Source organism: Poecilia formosa, unplaced genomic scaffold (genome assembly GCF_000485575.1).
Source record: "Poecilia formosa unplaced genomic scaffold, Poecilia_formosa-5.1.2 Scaffold197, whole genome shotgun sequence".
NCBI lineage: Eukaryota > Metazoa > Chordata > Actinopteri > Cyprinodontiformes > Poeciliidae > Poecilia > Poecilia formosa.
In genome coordinates, this window is record NW_006800136.1 from 113,492 (window position 1) to 127,707 (window position 14,216).

General features: G+C 39.8%; 2 protein-coding genes and 1 long non-coding RNA gene across 3 annotated transcripts; all 3 read right to left on the reverse strand.

Moving 5' to 3' along the window:
* Window positions 1-413: 413 nt before the first annotated feature.
* LOC107837980 (uncharacterized) lies at window positions 414-1,692 on the reverse strand. Its single transcript, XR_001664033.1, has 3 exons — window positions 1,507-1,692; window positions 861-1,080; window positions 414-638 (listed from the first exon to the last, which is right to left on the reverse strand). It is a non-coding gene; the product is annotated as an uncharacterized LOC107837980 (long non-coding RNA).
* Window positions 1,693-5,387: 3,695 nt separating this feature from the next.
* On the reverse strand, window positions 5,388-8,526 carry LOC103148093 (extracellular calcium-sensing receptor-like). Its single transcript, XM_007566720.2, has 6 exons — window positions 8,282-8,526; window positions 7,863-8,151; window positions 6,917-7,729; window positions 6,620-6,847; window positions 6,397-6,520; window positions 5,388-6,316 (listed from the first exon to the last, which is right to left on the reverse strand). Exons 1-6 carry the CDS (start codon window positions 8,515-8,517, stop codon window positions 5,403-5,405), a joined length of 2,604 nt encoding a protein of 867 aa, XP_007566782.2. The 5' UTR covers window positions 8,518-8,526; the 3' UTR covers window positions 5,388-5,402.
* A 1,348-nt stretch (window positions 8,527-9,874) lies between these two features.
* On the reverse strand, window positions 9,875-13,938 carry LOC103148050 (extracellular calcium-sensing receptor-like). Its single transcript, XM_007566666.1, has 6 exons — window positions 13,832-13,938; window positions 13,380-13,674; window positions 12,501-13,292; window positions 12,142-12,369; window positions 11,894-12,017; window positions 9,875-10,785 (listed from the first exon to the last, which is right to left on the reverse strand). Exons 1-6 carry the CDS (start codon window positions 13,918-13,920, stop codon window positions 9,875-9,877), a joined length of 2,439 nt encoding a protein of 812 aa, XP_007566728.1. The 5' UTR covers window positions 13,921-13,938.
* Window positions 13,939-14,216: the final 278 nt, after the last annotated feature.

A 14,216-nucleotide genomic window follows, 5' to 3' on the forward strand; every position in this document is an offset into this window, starting at 1 on the left:
ATGTTATGGAATAATAGCCTTTAAACAAGTTCTTATTTCTTTCTGAAAAGTTACTCCTAAGTTAGTTTAGTGTTACTTCAAGTGTACTAAAATATCTGCACTAGAAGCTAGACCAAAAAACTTTGTACGTTTTTGTGTCTTTGCACTGTTTCTGCACTAGTATTACATTATTGATCATTTTAAAATAAACGTGTTTATTATGTCATCATATTTTTCCCCCCCCAATCATTGAACTACTTTCAGAAAATCTGGAAGGAGTAAAATTATCTCTCTGCGCATGGAGTCGTTATTGCAGACTAATACTGTCCATAAACCTGCAATTCTTGTTGATGGAGAGATTTTTATAATGGATTTTTAAACAACCATGAGTACTGCTAACAGAAAGATGAAAAGGTTCATATACACACCTTACCACTGCAGACTCTGTGGAAAACTCTGTCTGACACATCAGAGGACACGCCGCACAATTTAAGGATTTGGCATTTCAGCGATCCGGTTTTAAAGTCTGTACACACAGAATCCTGCAGAATGTTGTTTTTGGTATTACACTCCTTGAAAATGCTAAAACTGTAAACAGTTCTCCGATGATGCAGATGGGCAAAGCTGGTGGTTCGGGTGCACTGAATGTCTGCTTTCACCTGATGAGATAAACAACAGACATTTCTGTCATTTAACTTCATCCTCTGACCTGATTCTTGTCTGAAAAGAGTTGCAAAAAAAAAAAAATTAAAATAAGAAACGCAAAGTGAGAAATCAATGTTTTTATACATTCATTTGATCAGGTGTTTGATTTCATGTCACGTGTCAAACCATGAGTTTATATTTTTCTAATCTTAGAATAATGTAGATGTTGCACTCACCTCCGTCGTATGTAAAAAACGGACAGTCTTGGAGAGAAAATGCACCTCAAACTGCAGAACCTCACATTTACACATTTCTCTCTTTTCCTCTGCATCATTCACATTGTACTTAGCGTGTTGCAACAGGTACAACCATGAATCATAGAGCATGCATAACAACGACGCCGCACATCTCTCAAAAGCCAAAATCGCGTGAAAGGCCACAACCGTTTCAGAAGATCTAAAATCACAAACAACATTTTGTTATATAACCTCCTGCATTCTGCTTTTCAAATGAAAATCATGTACTGCAGCAGTTTCCCATCTTTCCATCATCATCAAAATGTGATCGCACATCAAAAGCTTAATCACACAACAGGGATTTCTGTTCATAATTACAATAAATGTACTTAAATTCCATTCTCCTGCTTATCTTCTCAAGAGATTATCTAATTGTCTTCGGAGGGGCGTTCTAATGCAGTGTGAAGACCTTCTTCGTTTTAGCCGATTCCCTGCAGGGGATTTCAGTAAATTACTGCCAAATTGGACCTAAATATGTGGGGAAAATACACACCTGGGCATTCAGATTGCTAACATCGTTGTGCATGTCAACAGGTAAGCTGCAAGTGAAGAGAAAAGTCAGCAATTCCACCTGCAAGTTACTTACCCCTTAAAAGCCAAAGTTGGTTTTGCTTTGTTACTGACGTGGATGACAGAACATTTACATGATGTGCTTAAAGTCTCGTTTTCTGGGTAATGTTCATCCTGGCGAAATGCTGTCGACTGGTCCGGCCCAGACCAGCTGCCAGATGATATTATCCATGTGCAGAGAGTTAAGAAGCCCAACGTGAATGTTGTCATTGCAGAGGTTCGCCTGCAGCAAAAGTGTTGGATGCAAAGATGTCTTCTTAAAGCGTCTGTGGCGTAGGAGGCAACTTGTTGGACCACTCTCAGTGGAACATGCAAATTTTATTTTGCATTTAGTCGACCAAGGTGTAAAGATTATTATTATAATGTATGAGCATTAGACACAATTGCAAGACTTATGGGATTGTCCTATACAAATCATCTTAGTTTTTATTAGAAGTACTGGTGTAGAAGTCACTTTTACTGGTGTTTGGATAAGTAACAAAATCTGCTTATACGCACTTTTTACACTTTCTACAAAACAAAGATTTTCCCCATTGTCTTCAGATAATGTTCAGCATGTATTTTGTTTCAGTAAAATAATAAAAGAGAGATTAATGTTAAGGTTTTCTAACAGAAACAAACTTGGGAAAATGAAAAATAATTTTACATTTTAAATTCTCAGGGGAATGCATAGTTTTAGGCTTAATTGTAACATGCTTTGATTTGACATCACTGTGTTTTTTGTTCTTTTTCGTATTTAATGATGAGAATGACAATTCTGGGATTAAAGTTGTATTCTTTTTTTTTTCTATGAGTACACGCATGCGACTAAATAATAATTAGTTGAAGTCAGTCACTTCCAGCATGCAGCATGCAGAGGTGAGTGAATGCTCACTGCATGGTCAAGTAATGCTATCTTTTTAGTATTTTTGTGGCATTTGATTAATATTTACTTACCTTTTACTCCGATCATTTGACATCCCCTAACAACACAAGTTTTTTTCCACTTCGTTTTTTTCCACTTCTTTGTAAGTTGTGAACTTCTTTGCAAAAATAGACAACAACTTTTGTGTACTCCTCTTAATAGCATCTATGAACAGCAGTTTTCATGTTTTAAGAAAGATAATCAATTTCATTACGATCTGGATTTTAGCTGAGCTATTCCAACATATGAAAATCCTTTAATATTAACTAATGTATTTCTGGCAATAAATGTAAGATTTCTGTCGGGCTGAAAAGTGAATCTGTGCCCTTGTAGCAAGTCGTGCTGCTGCTAATGTGTTTTCTTCCAATACTGCTCTGTATTCATCCATCTTCATATCAATAATTCCCGATTTTCTTCCTGTCCCTGCTGAACAAGAGCATCACCAACAGATTATTTCTAGAACTGATAATAATAATAATACAACAGACAACAGATTTATAGAATCGTGGCAGCATGCTGGAGTAGCTCTATTTTTTATTTCTTTTTCTATGTTATTGAGTCATTGCATGTTTAGTTCTGTCTGGTTTTGGTTGCTGTGGAGCTGGAAGGATTTTTTTTTTTTGGTCATGACAGTCATGATCTGTCATACAGCAACAGTCTTCAGTCAGAGGTCTCTTCAGCTTTGTTGTAAGATTGACTGCTACCTTAGATCCTTCATGGTCACAGCATCACCATATTACACCAACTGAAGATGCAGAACATGACTCATGAGTTAGAACATTTAATTTCTCTTTGGGATGAACATGCTGCTGTTTGGCTGGGGTAGAGTGTTGTTTTCCCTCCGGACGTAATGTTATCCAGCCACCATGTTGCTGTTTGATCACTAACGTTCTCTATCGTTAGTAGACCACTGAGGCCTTCGTGGAACATTTGCTTTTATACAAACTAAGTTGCACACAGGTGGACTGTAATTACATTGTAATATTGATTGTGTGAATAAATATGAATGGTTTGTTACCTCTCATCTCCCCCCCTCCTGTATTTGTGTCTCTTTAGAATCTAAGAAATATGAGATTTGTTGTTCTTTTCTATTCCAATTCTGCAGTCGTCTCTTCAGAAACATTTTTTTTTCCTGTTGCTAAAGCAAATGAAGTTGATGTCTACTAGACCAATGGATCTTGTGAAGCATCCTTTAGATGCCTTGGTTTTTAAAAAAAAATGCTCTGTACTATATAGTAACATAATGGCCACTGCTGAGTGTTAGTGTGCATGTCTGTTTGTGAAACTATCTGCCCTGCGATGGACAGACAACATTTTCCATGGTGCACTGAACCTCGTCCATCCAACGATCAGTTCTTTCTGCCCTGAATGGTAAAACATTTGTACACAATGTGAACTTCAAAAGTTAGAAAACTTTGAACTACTACACCAAAAAAGTTATATTTAACAGTAGTCCAGCAAGTAAGACTTCATAGAAAAAAAAAGAAAACAACTAAGATAAAAAACAACAACTATATCAAAACATGTTAACGAAGAACCATTAATTAGTTATTGTGACAGAGTTGCTAATTAACAACCACCTTATTTTTCTGCTTGAAGCAACATGCCACCTGTTGTTCAGCTTGTTGTGTACAAGAACAGAGCAATATATTGCAATGCATTAATCCCGGGTGTGCGCTGTTTGTGGCCCCGCTGCAGCTGGCCTGTCCTATTAGAGAAAACCCCTGGGTAATAAAGCCATGTGTCTGACAGATGGGAACTTATTTACTCTACACTGTTTTTCCTCTGTTTGTGTTCATGTTGGTGGGGAGAGTAAGGTGTCTGCTTCCCAGGGCATGGGGATTGGGGGGGCGGGGGGTGTAAGTAAGTTATTGTTTTTTTTGTTTTGTTGTTGTTTTTTGTGATATTGTTGCCTATTGTATTGTTCCAGTGCAAAAGTATTAACTACAAAATGGCCCAACTTTAAGGCCAAAAGCATTGTAGAGCCAGTAAAATATAATTTGCAATCATATTTTCATGAATTAATCTTTCAAATTAGGCAAGAACTGAATGGAACAAGTGATTTATTGTTCAAGTGAATGCCGTAACCTGAGTCTGAAATATTAAAATAACTAATATTCATTTAATTTCACATCACAGCACATCTGGCATCGTCAGTATAAAATTTGAGTTTCTTCCTCTTATCTTCAGTGTCAACAAGAAGTTTAAACAAAATGTAAATTTGTCAGACTTCGGCCAAAGCGAGGCAAAGTCCTGACTGAGGAAGTACGTAGGTGGGATAAAAGAGTGGAAATGAAAAGGCTCAAAAAAGGCCAATCACAGATGACATGTAGCAGAAACATGTTCTTGTCCATGTTTCCCTTTTTCCCCAGTTACAATAAAGACAATTTTGATTATTGCAGAATATTTTAGATTGTGAAAAGTACACATTTTAAAGTAAAAAATGCTTTCTCACTACAAGTCTGTGTTACTTTAAATTAATATATTAAAGTATTATGAAATGATATTATCCTACTCACTTGCCCGTTTCTTTGGACCAGACTACGGCATGTTTTTAATGACCTCACAGAGTTTTATGTTGTAATTTTGCCCTTACTAGAGTATATTATTCTTAATTCTGTTTTTACATAGTTCTTATCTTTTTATATGATTTTTATCTTTGTGTAAATCTACATTGCCTTCCAATTTGCGGCTATTGTACCTAAATTTCTCCACTGTGGGGAAGGATATGTATCTTTTTTTATTGATTTTCTTTTCTTTTAATAAAAGTACAACAGATATTTTTATTATATTTTCCAAGTGTTTCGTCCTTTTTTTACATGATTCTAATTTTAACAAACAACCTCTGTGTTATTTGTTTCACAGCCATTTGATATAATTATTTCAACTTTTTTATAACTAGTATAAAAAAAACAAGCATTTCCATTAAACAGACACCAGTACAGTCACAGCTTTATGTTACAATTTTATTACCATGAGGACTCAACACATTTGTCAGTAAGAACCTGTTAATATTGGATTTTGACAGTCTTTCCCATAATGTGTTTCTTGGTATTCTGTTCAGGTCTGAACAATATTATCCAGCATTTTGGCAGAAAAATGCAAAACAGGACTCCATAAGCAGAGGCAAGAATGGCAAATATTTCCACAGCGTCGCTTAGCTTACCGGGAGAGCTGACATATGCTGGGATAAATGTAATCCAGACTGAGGTGAATATCAGCATGCTAAAGGTAATAAACTTAGCTTCATTAAAGTTATCAGGCAGCTTTCGAGCCAAAAACGCAAGCACAAAACATAAAACGGCCAAAAACCCTATGTACCCTAAGACAGCATAGAAGCCGATGGCTGAACCGAGATCGCACTGCAAAACGATTCTGTCCTCAAACAGCACAAAGTTCATGAAGGGAAACGGAGGACTTGTACTTAACCAAAGTAGGCATATCAAAACTTGTATGAGCGTGAAGGCTAACACGCTGAGTCTCTGCTGTGCTGCTCCAAACCATTTCATCACGTTGCTGCCTGGACGTGTAGCCCTGAAGGCTATCAAAACCACCATGGTTTTCCCGAGAACACAGGCAATGCAGAGGACAAAGGTCATGCCGAACGCTGTGTGCCGCAGCATGCAGGACCACTCGGTGGGGCGGCCGATGAAGGTCAGAGAGCAGAGGAAGCAGAGAGTCAAGGAGACGAGCAGCAGGAAGCTCAGCTCTGAGTTGTTGGCTCGTACTATCGGAGTCTCTTTGTGGGTGAAGAAGATCAGCATGGCGATCGTAGTCAGAAAGATTCCAAGAAGTGAACACATCGCCAACACCATCCCGAGGATTTCACTGTACGACAGAAACTCAACTGGCTTTGGGACGCAGGAGTCTCTCTGGTTATTTGACCAGAACTCTGGAGGGCATTTAAAACACTGCAATGATTCTGTGAAACAAAGGGTGGGGGAGGGAAACATTTAGTGAATGCTTGAATCAAAAGACTGAATCTGTACACTGTAAGATTACCGGTTAAATTTGTAATTTCGCCTGCTGGACAAGGTATGCAGTCATGGCAGCAGATTGGCTTTCCTTTCTGGAGGAGCTTATAAGTTCCAGGGAGACATTTCTTACTGCACTCTGATACAGGTGCCTTGACACAAAGATAATCGCAACATTATATTGTATTTCACAAAAAAGCGATCATGTCCTATGAAACTGTTTGAAACAACAACAAAAAACAACTCATTACCTCTGACAAACCATTTGCCCAGACCACAGAGATGTTGTTCATGATGAACTGTTGGTCATCTGGGAAAGACGCATCATAAATGCCAACAGTTTCTCCTTCCATGATCCCTCTTGTTGTAATTTGTAAATTTACAAGTTCATATCTTGCTGGCGAGTCTCCATTTCTGTCGAAATAAACTCTCTGCCCATTCACAGTGGTGAAATTTACTCTGTGGAGACTTTGCAAAATCTGCAAGAGACATGAATTCAAATCAAACCATAGACATCCCTATTTAACAATGAACTCTGAGTTTCTCACCTGCCACGGCTGTATGTGTTTGGGGTCGAAACAGCTCCTGCTGGACCAGGGTGCTTCGTCACCGCCACATTTAATTATCAGGTCAAGTGCATGAGCGACTGCAAAAACGGACTTGTAGACATTGTTGGTGAATCTGAGCTCAGACACATCGGTGAACTGGGATTCAACAGTCTGCAGGCTCTCAATGCCGCTGCAGGGCCGTCTTTCTGAGTTCACTGTGTCATTTAGAGAACAATCAAACGCTTCTTCCCAGAAATCTTTGACAAACTGGCTGTTGGGGAACTGCGAAGGGTGGAGCTGCCTCAAGTGCTCTTCTAGTCCGGGGATTTTAGCTTTGGGCACAGTGAAACCAAGCGACCCTAGCAGGACGCTGTGTCCTTCGCCGTCTGCGAGGGACGGATCTGTGATCCACGCATCACTGCCGATCCACTGCAGTCCCGTGATGTTCTGCTTGTGCAACTCGGAAGTGAGTATTTTAATTTCCCTGTGAGACATAAAAGCCACGATGACCTTTGAAGTGGACTGCTTAATGGTTTCTGTTATTCTCTGCACGACGTGGGGTGGGTCAGAAGACGAAAACGCTTCAGAGTACTCTACGCAGACTCCGTAATCTTCTGCAGCTTGGATGAATGCCGCAATCCCATCCGAGCCATATTCATTGTCCACAGCTACGGCCCCAATCCACGTCCACCCAAAATGCCGGACAAGCTTTGCCAGAGCTTTGCTTTGGTAGTAGTCGCTGGGAATAGTTCTGAAAAAAGTTGGATGCTCTCTCCTATTGCTCAGGCAGGCACAAGTTGCAAAATGGCTGATCTATAACAGGACAACAAAACACCTCACATTAACATTCAAGAGATAATTATAGAAACTCACTCACCAATCCGAATACTAAGAGAAAACCTCAACACTTCACTGGTAGTTTGCTGACCTCTCGTCTGTAGCTTACCACAGGTATGTGAAACCTTCCAACTATCTGTGAAAATGCAATGGTTGGACTTGATCCTGAATGACCTAGAATGACCCGCACCGCCTCTGTGTCCGGGCAGCCGACGTCACCAGGGTCCTCTTGGAGCCCGCTCACCAGCGCCAACGCAGCCCTCAGTATGTCCATCGTCCCACAGTTGTCGTAGATCTTGTAACCAAGCGTCACACCGGGAAGCATTTCAGGGCTTTTGTTGATCTGATTTACAGCAAAGATCATCGTTTGGGCAAATTTGAATTCTCTGAAGTTGAAACTGGAAACATACAACACAATTTGAAATCTACATGTAAAATAAAACATACATGATGCCATGAATCATTTAAAAACACAGTAATAAGGTAATTATTCAATTAATGTGAACTGAAATACGAGCCTAGCCTTACTTGTTGCATTTTCTGAAGCCTGGAATTGACTGAAAAGTGTCGGTAAAATAATCCTGGCCTGTGCGAAATGAAAAAATGCCTCCGATGATGAGATCTCCATCCTGTGCTAATTCAGGCTGTTGTGTTCCTCCTAGCAGGCGACATCCAGTCCTTCCTGGTTTTGTTAGTGCAGAGATTAGGAGCAACCTGAACAGCAGCATGGTTCCTCTCTGCTGGATGTCAGATCTGCTCATCATGTCAGGGTTTTATACATTATGGGGGTGTGTTTGTCAAAGTTTAACTCAATCTCCAGAGGCAGCAACAGACCAGTAAGACAAGCTAAATTTTTAAATATATTATTTTAATTCCATGTCGTGCAAACTCTGTACAAAATAAAACACCTAATAAACTTCTCTCTTACAGTTCAGCTCAATTTTATTCATACCACTTTGAACCAAGAAGTGTGTTATTGTCTTTTAAAAGATAATACAATCTAAAAGGGGTATTCTTTAAGAAATAATTTCTATCTACTTACATCCATTTGGAAGAGGGCATGCTAACAAGTATTTATAACTGTTTTAATAATCAAAGCAATGAAACCCTTCTTATATTCAGAAGTTTTTGCACATTTCCACTGGTACTTTGACGATCCATCATTCATCATTGATGATTTAGGTCAGGATTTAATATTACTTCCAGGCCAAAGAAACATGTTGGTAAAATTGTCAGGGATAGGAATAATCCGGGGTTTAACTGTAACTCTGTTATACAAACACTACTAAAACAATTGTATAATGAAAACAACAACAGTATATGGGAGTGGCATTGAGGAAAACCAGTTGTCTGCATGAGGTGTACCATATGTATGCGTTTGTACTCTTCATTACCGGGTGTTTAAAGATGGATGATGTTTATGTCAGTCAGAGGCTGCTGTTGATCTCATCTAGAATAGGACACACACTTGTGTGTTTTCTCTTAAGTGTCATAAAAGAAAAATTAAAAGAGTAAGCTATCTGAAGGAGTCCACACCAAACTAATGCTAACGTGGCTGGCAGTAATGACATGCAGTTGACTGAAAATCAACCTGCTGGCTTTAGGGTTCCAGCAGCAGCAGAGAGGGACCAACGGACGTCCTGTAAGCCTTAAAGTCATATCACAGCACTTGACAAGATTTTTGTGTATTCATTCAGAATCGTTGATTAAATGCTTTATTGTTTTTTTACTTACAAGTTGTTGGCTTTTCATGTTTGGAGTTTATATTTGGTATTATTGTGATTATAAAAGAAGACAAAAATACATCACCAAGCAAAAATATATGCACATCGGTTCCTAAGCAGCCCCACCTCAGTGTCATAATAGGAAGGTATCGCTAAATTCAATATTTTACAACCGCTTTATTATTTTAACAACTTCTTTACTCTGACATAGTTATTTATTTTTGCAAGAAGTTAAGGAATTTATTTTTCAGTTCTGGGCCTAATAAAGTGATCTGCTTTAGTCCAAACTGGATGAGGTTTTACATTTATTTTGCTATTAGAAAATCACTACCTTACTGCATTTGGCTTTTTTATTTATTTGTTTTTTGCTGTGGGTTTGTGAAAAACAACCCCTTTTTTATGTTTTTCTTGTCCCTTTCCCCATCATGTTTTTCTTTGTATTTTTCTCCGGTTTTAGTAAAATGATGTAGCATTTTGGTATGAAAATACAAATCAGCAATCCAAAACTGGAGGCCAGAATAGCAAATATTTCCACAGCGACACTGAACTTCCCAGGAGAGCTGACGTACGCTGGGATGAAAGTGATCCAGACAGCGCAGAATATCAGCATGCTGAAGGTGATCAGTTTAGCTTCGTTGAAATTATCCGGTAACTTTCGAGCCAGAAAAGCAAAAAGAAAACACAACATGGCGAGGAGACCTATATATCCAAGCACAGACCAGAAACCAATGGTGGAGCCTAAATCACACTCCAGAACAATTTTATCTTTGAATTCCTTAAAGTTCTTGATTGGAAGTGGAGGAGCCATTGTTAACCAGATGATACAGATGATAACCTGTATCAGAGTAAAACCCAGAACACTGACTCTCTGCTGCGTAGGCCCAAACCATTTTGTGATATTTCTCCCTGGAAGCGAAGCTTTGAAGGCCATTAGAACCACTATGGTTTTGCCCAGAACGCAGGAGATGCAGAGGACGAAGGTGATACCGAAGGCCGTGTGCCGCAGCATGCAGGACCAGTCAGACGGCTGGCCGATGAACGTCAGAGAGCAGAGGAAACACAGAGTCAGGGAGAAGAGCAGCAGGAAGCTCAGCTCAGAGTTGTTTGCCCTCACAAGAGGAGTTTTGCGATGTCTGAAGAAAATGGCTGCAACAAGAGCAGTCATGCAGGTTCCAAATAAGGAAGCTGTTGTTAGTAACGCCCCCATAATTTCCTCATATGAAAGGAACAGCTCCTCTTTCTTTATGCAGGCATCTCTTCCCTCATTTGACCAGAACTCTGGGAAGCATTTCAAACAGGAGATAGAATCTGCAAAAAAAATAATATTAAAGCGTATTATTTACTTGGGATATGTCATTTTGGGGAGACGAAACTCAACAAATGCTCTACCTGGTTTTATAAACTGTTAATCTAACAAATTGGAATGCTGTTAAAATGACATTAATTGTGAAAAGAGAGACTCCAGCAGATCTTGAACTTTCCTTGTCATGTGATCTGTTCCCAGCTTATTTTACAAGCTCACCAAGTCACGTGAAAACAGAGTAAACATGCTAATATTTGCCTTTCGTTCCTGCAAAGTGCTTACGTTTAATACAGAGTTCACTGAAGACTGCAGCTCTACATGCCGAGTCACCTGTAAATGATGTTTCTATGCACATTTTAAGCACCATGTTGTCAGAATAATGTACCAGATTTCTAGTATCCAGTCGCCATGTCTTGGAGTAACGTAACAATGCTGACCTGCAACAACACAAGTGTCTGTTTCTGATTGGAGAGACCACAGTTTTCTGAACATCATTGATGATTCAGATTATATAAGGAAGTGTGTTCTTTTCCTGCTCATGAATGGCAGTGATTTTGGTTAATTATCTGACTGGGTCTCTGAAACCAGTCAAAGAATAACAGATTCAAATTATTATTATTATTTTTACACTATTAATGAATCATCTATATTCGTCGGGCTGCACAGTGACGCAGTTGGTAGAGCTGTTGCCTTGCAGCAAGAAGGTTCTGGGTTTGATTCCTGGCCCCGGTTTTTCTGCATGGAGTTTCCATGTTCTCCCTGTGCATGTGTGGGTTCTCTCTGGGTACTCCGGTTTCCTCCCACAGTCCAAAAACATGACTGTCAGGTTAATTGGCCTCTCAAATTGCCCCTAGGTGTGAGTGTGTGTGTATGCATGGTTGTGTGTCTCTGTGTTGCCCTGCGACAGACTGGTGACCTGTCCAGGGTGAACCTCGCCTCTCGCCCGGAACGTTAGCTGGAGATAGACACCAGCACCCCAGCCGACCCCACTAAGGGACAAGGGTGTAAAGAAAATGGATGGATTTATATTTGTCGAGTCAAATTACAGCCATAGTAATGTGAGCTGGTGATATGCAAGTCAGAGTAATTTAATTTGCTTGAGTGACACTGAACCTGTGGCATTGCTAATTTCTCCTTCTGCACATCGCACGCAGTCGTAACAGCAGACAGGTTTTCCTTTCTGGAGGACCTTATGTGTGCCGTGAGGACACTTCTCACTGCAAACTGACACAGGGACCTGCAAAAGCAAAACACACATAAACATGTAAATATATGATTTCAAACTTTACTTCTGATGCAACACGGTGACAAATGAAACATGCTTGAATGAATGTGGTTTTTTTACGCTGTTAGCTGGTTACCTGTAGTGAGTTTTTAGCCCAGATTAAAGACATGTTCTTCACACTCAGTTGTCTATCTTCGGGTAAAGACGCATCATATATTCCAACACCGACAAATTCAACTGTGTCGTTTTCTCTCGGCTGCCAGTTTATTATTTCGTATTTTGCTGGTGGGTCTCCATTGTCGTTGAAGTAGACAAAGTCTCCTTCCTTTGTTTTGAAGTGGATCTTTTGTAGTTGCTGTAAAACCTAAAAGAACAAAAACTACTGTGAAGATGAAGCAAAGCAGAAGCCGACCTGTGATTAGGAAATGTTCTTTAGAAATGTATTTTTTGGTATCATGTTCTACTAAGATGAGTCAAAACACAAGGTAAACTTACTGTGTACGGATTTAGCTGGACGTTCTTGTCACATGTTTTATTGCAGTTGAGTATTTCATGCAGAGCGTGAGCCACTGCATAAACCCCTTTATAGACATTGTAAAATATTGGCATGAGTGACATGTCAGTGAAACTGTTTTCTACTCCGGTGAGATCTTCCTCTCCGGTGCATTTTTTCTGAATCTCCCCAGAGTTTGACTGATTGAACTTACAGCTGAACAACGCCTCCCAGAACTCCCCAAATAAGACACTGTTTGATGAATTCAGCGGCTTAACGTTAAACATGAACTTTTTGATTCCGCTCACGTGCGTTTTAGGGATGGAAAGCCCTATAGCTCCATCCAGAATATGACTTTTATCCATTGCCGCAATTTGAGAATCGGAAATCCAGCCTTCGGTTCCCACCCACTGGTAGCCAGTCAGATTGTTCCTAGAAAATTCATGCAACAGCACATCCCAGTCCATGTTGGAAAGGAAAGTAACAATGACCTTTGAGGTAGATGTCTTAATAATCTCAATTATTTTTTGTATTTTCTCCAGTGGATCTGTTCTAAAGAACGATATGGAGTACTCCACACATACACCCAGCTGCTGCGCGGTCGCTATGAACGTCGCCATGCCGTTGTTTCCGTAGTCGTCGTTGGTTCTGACGGCACCGATCCAAGTCCAACCAAAATACTTGACCAGTTGGGCCAGAGCTCTGCTCTGGTAATAGTCGCTGGGTATTGTTCTCAGAAATGACGGGTACTTGGTTTTATCACTGAGACAAGCACATGTGGCAAAGTGGCTGATCTATTAAAAAAAGACAAACATTTTAAAATAATTGCTAAACAAAGATATATTTTTTTTTACTTGAATTTTTATCTTTTTTTCACCCACCATTGGGATATGAAAGGGTCCTATCGCAGTCGCTATGGCTGCTGTAGGGGAGGAAGATGTTTCTCCCATTATCACCTGAACCTGTGCAGGTCTTGTACATGCCTCTGCAGGTAAAGCCTCAATGTCATTACTATTGAGCAAGGACAAGGCAACTCTTACACTTCTGGCAATGGAGCCACAGGTATCGTACATTTTGTAGCCCAGAGTAACTCCCGGCAGTAGATCTGAACTGTTGTTAATTTCCTCAATGGCAAAAAGCATGGCTTGAGCAAACTGGAAGTCTCTGAAATTTAAGCTTAAACACAGTTTTGAATAATGAAAATAGGACCAAAAAATAAAAGAAAAGAAAAAAAGAAATAGTCTTTAAGTTGACATAAAAAATAAAATAAAATATACAAACAAAATCAGTCAAAAGAACGAATGATCTTTACCGAATTAGCTGTGTAATTCACCTGGTGCATTGCAGTCTCAGAGGGCTTTGTTCATAGTTATCTTGGCTGTTTTTCCAGCTGCTGTGGAAAGAGAAGATTCCTCCCAACATTATGTCCCCATTCCTAATGAGCTGTGCGTCCTCCAGGTCCCCTATTTGTGTGCAGGCTGGTTCCTCTGCATGAGAAGAGGACGCCACTATCAGCCAATAAAAAACGGTCCACCTTTGCCGTGGCCATGTCTGTGTGGACGCCATCCCGACACAAAGAAACGAGCTGGAAACCCTCATCTGAATATTTATACGCTGTGGACTTGCATGAGCTTCAATGACAAAACATTAATGGTTTGTCTAACCCACAGGTTGGGGTGAGGAAAAGGGAAAACCCAAATAAACATGTCCAAAGGTAC

Excerpts from the sequence above, each read along its gene's own strand:
- LOC103148093 (XM_007566720.2), bottom strand. The coding sequence starts at position 8,517 with ATGATGAGCAGATCTGACATCCAGCAGAGAGGAACCATGCTGCTGTTC. Across the intron at positions 7,730-7,862 it reads GAAGGTTTCACATACCTGTG|ATCAGCCATTTTGCAACTTG; the intron begins GTAAGCTACAGA and ends GTCCTGTTATAG. Across the intron at positions 6,848-6,916 it reads AACACATACAGCCGTGGCAG|ATTTTGCAAAGTCTCCACAG; the intron begins GTGAGAAACTCA and ends TGTCTCTTGCAG.
- LOC103148050 (XM_007566666.1), bottom strand. The coding sequence starts at position 13,920 with ATGTTGGGAGGAATCTTCTCTTTCCACAGCAGCTGGAAAAACAGCCAA. Across the intron at positions 12,370-12,500 it reads TCCAGCTAAATCCGTACACA|GTTTTACAGCAACTACAAAA; the intron begins GTAAGTTTACCT and ends TTGTTCTTTTAG. Across the intron at positions 12,018-12,141 it reads GGGCTAAAAACTCACTACAG|GTCCCTGTGTCAGTTTGCAG; the intron begins GTAACCAGCTAA and ends TTGCTTTTGCAG.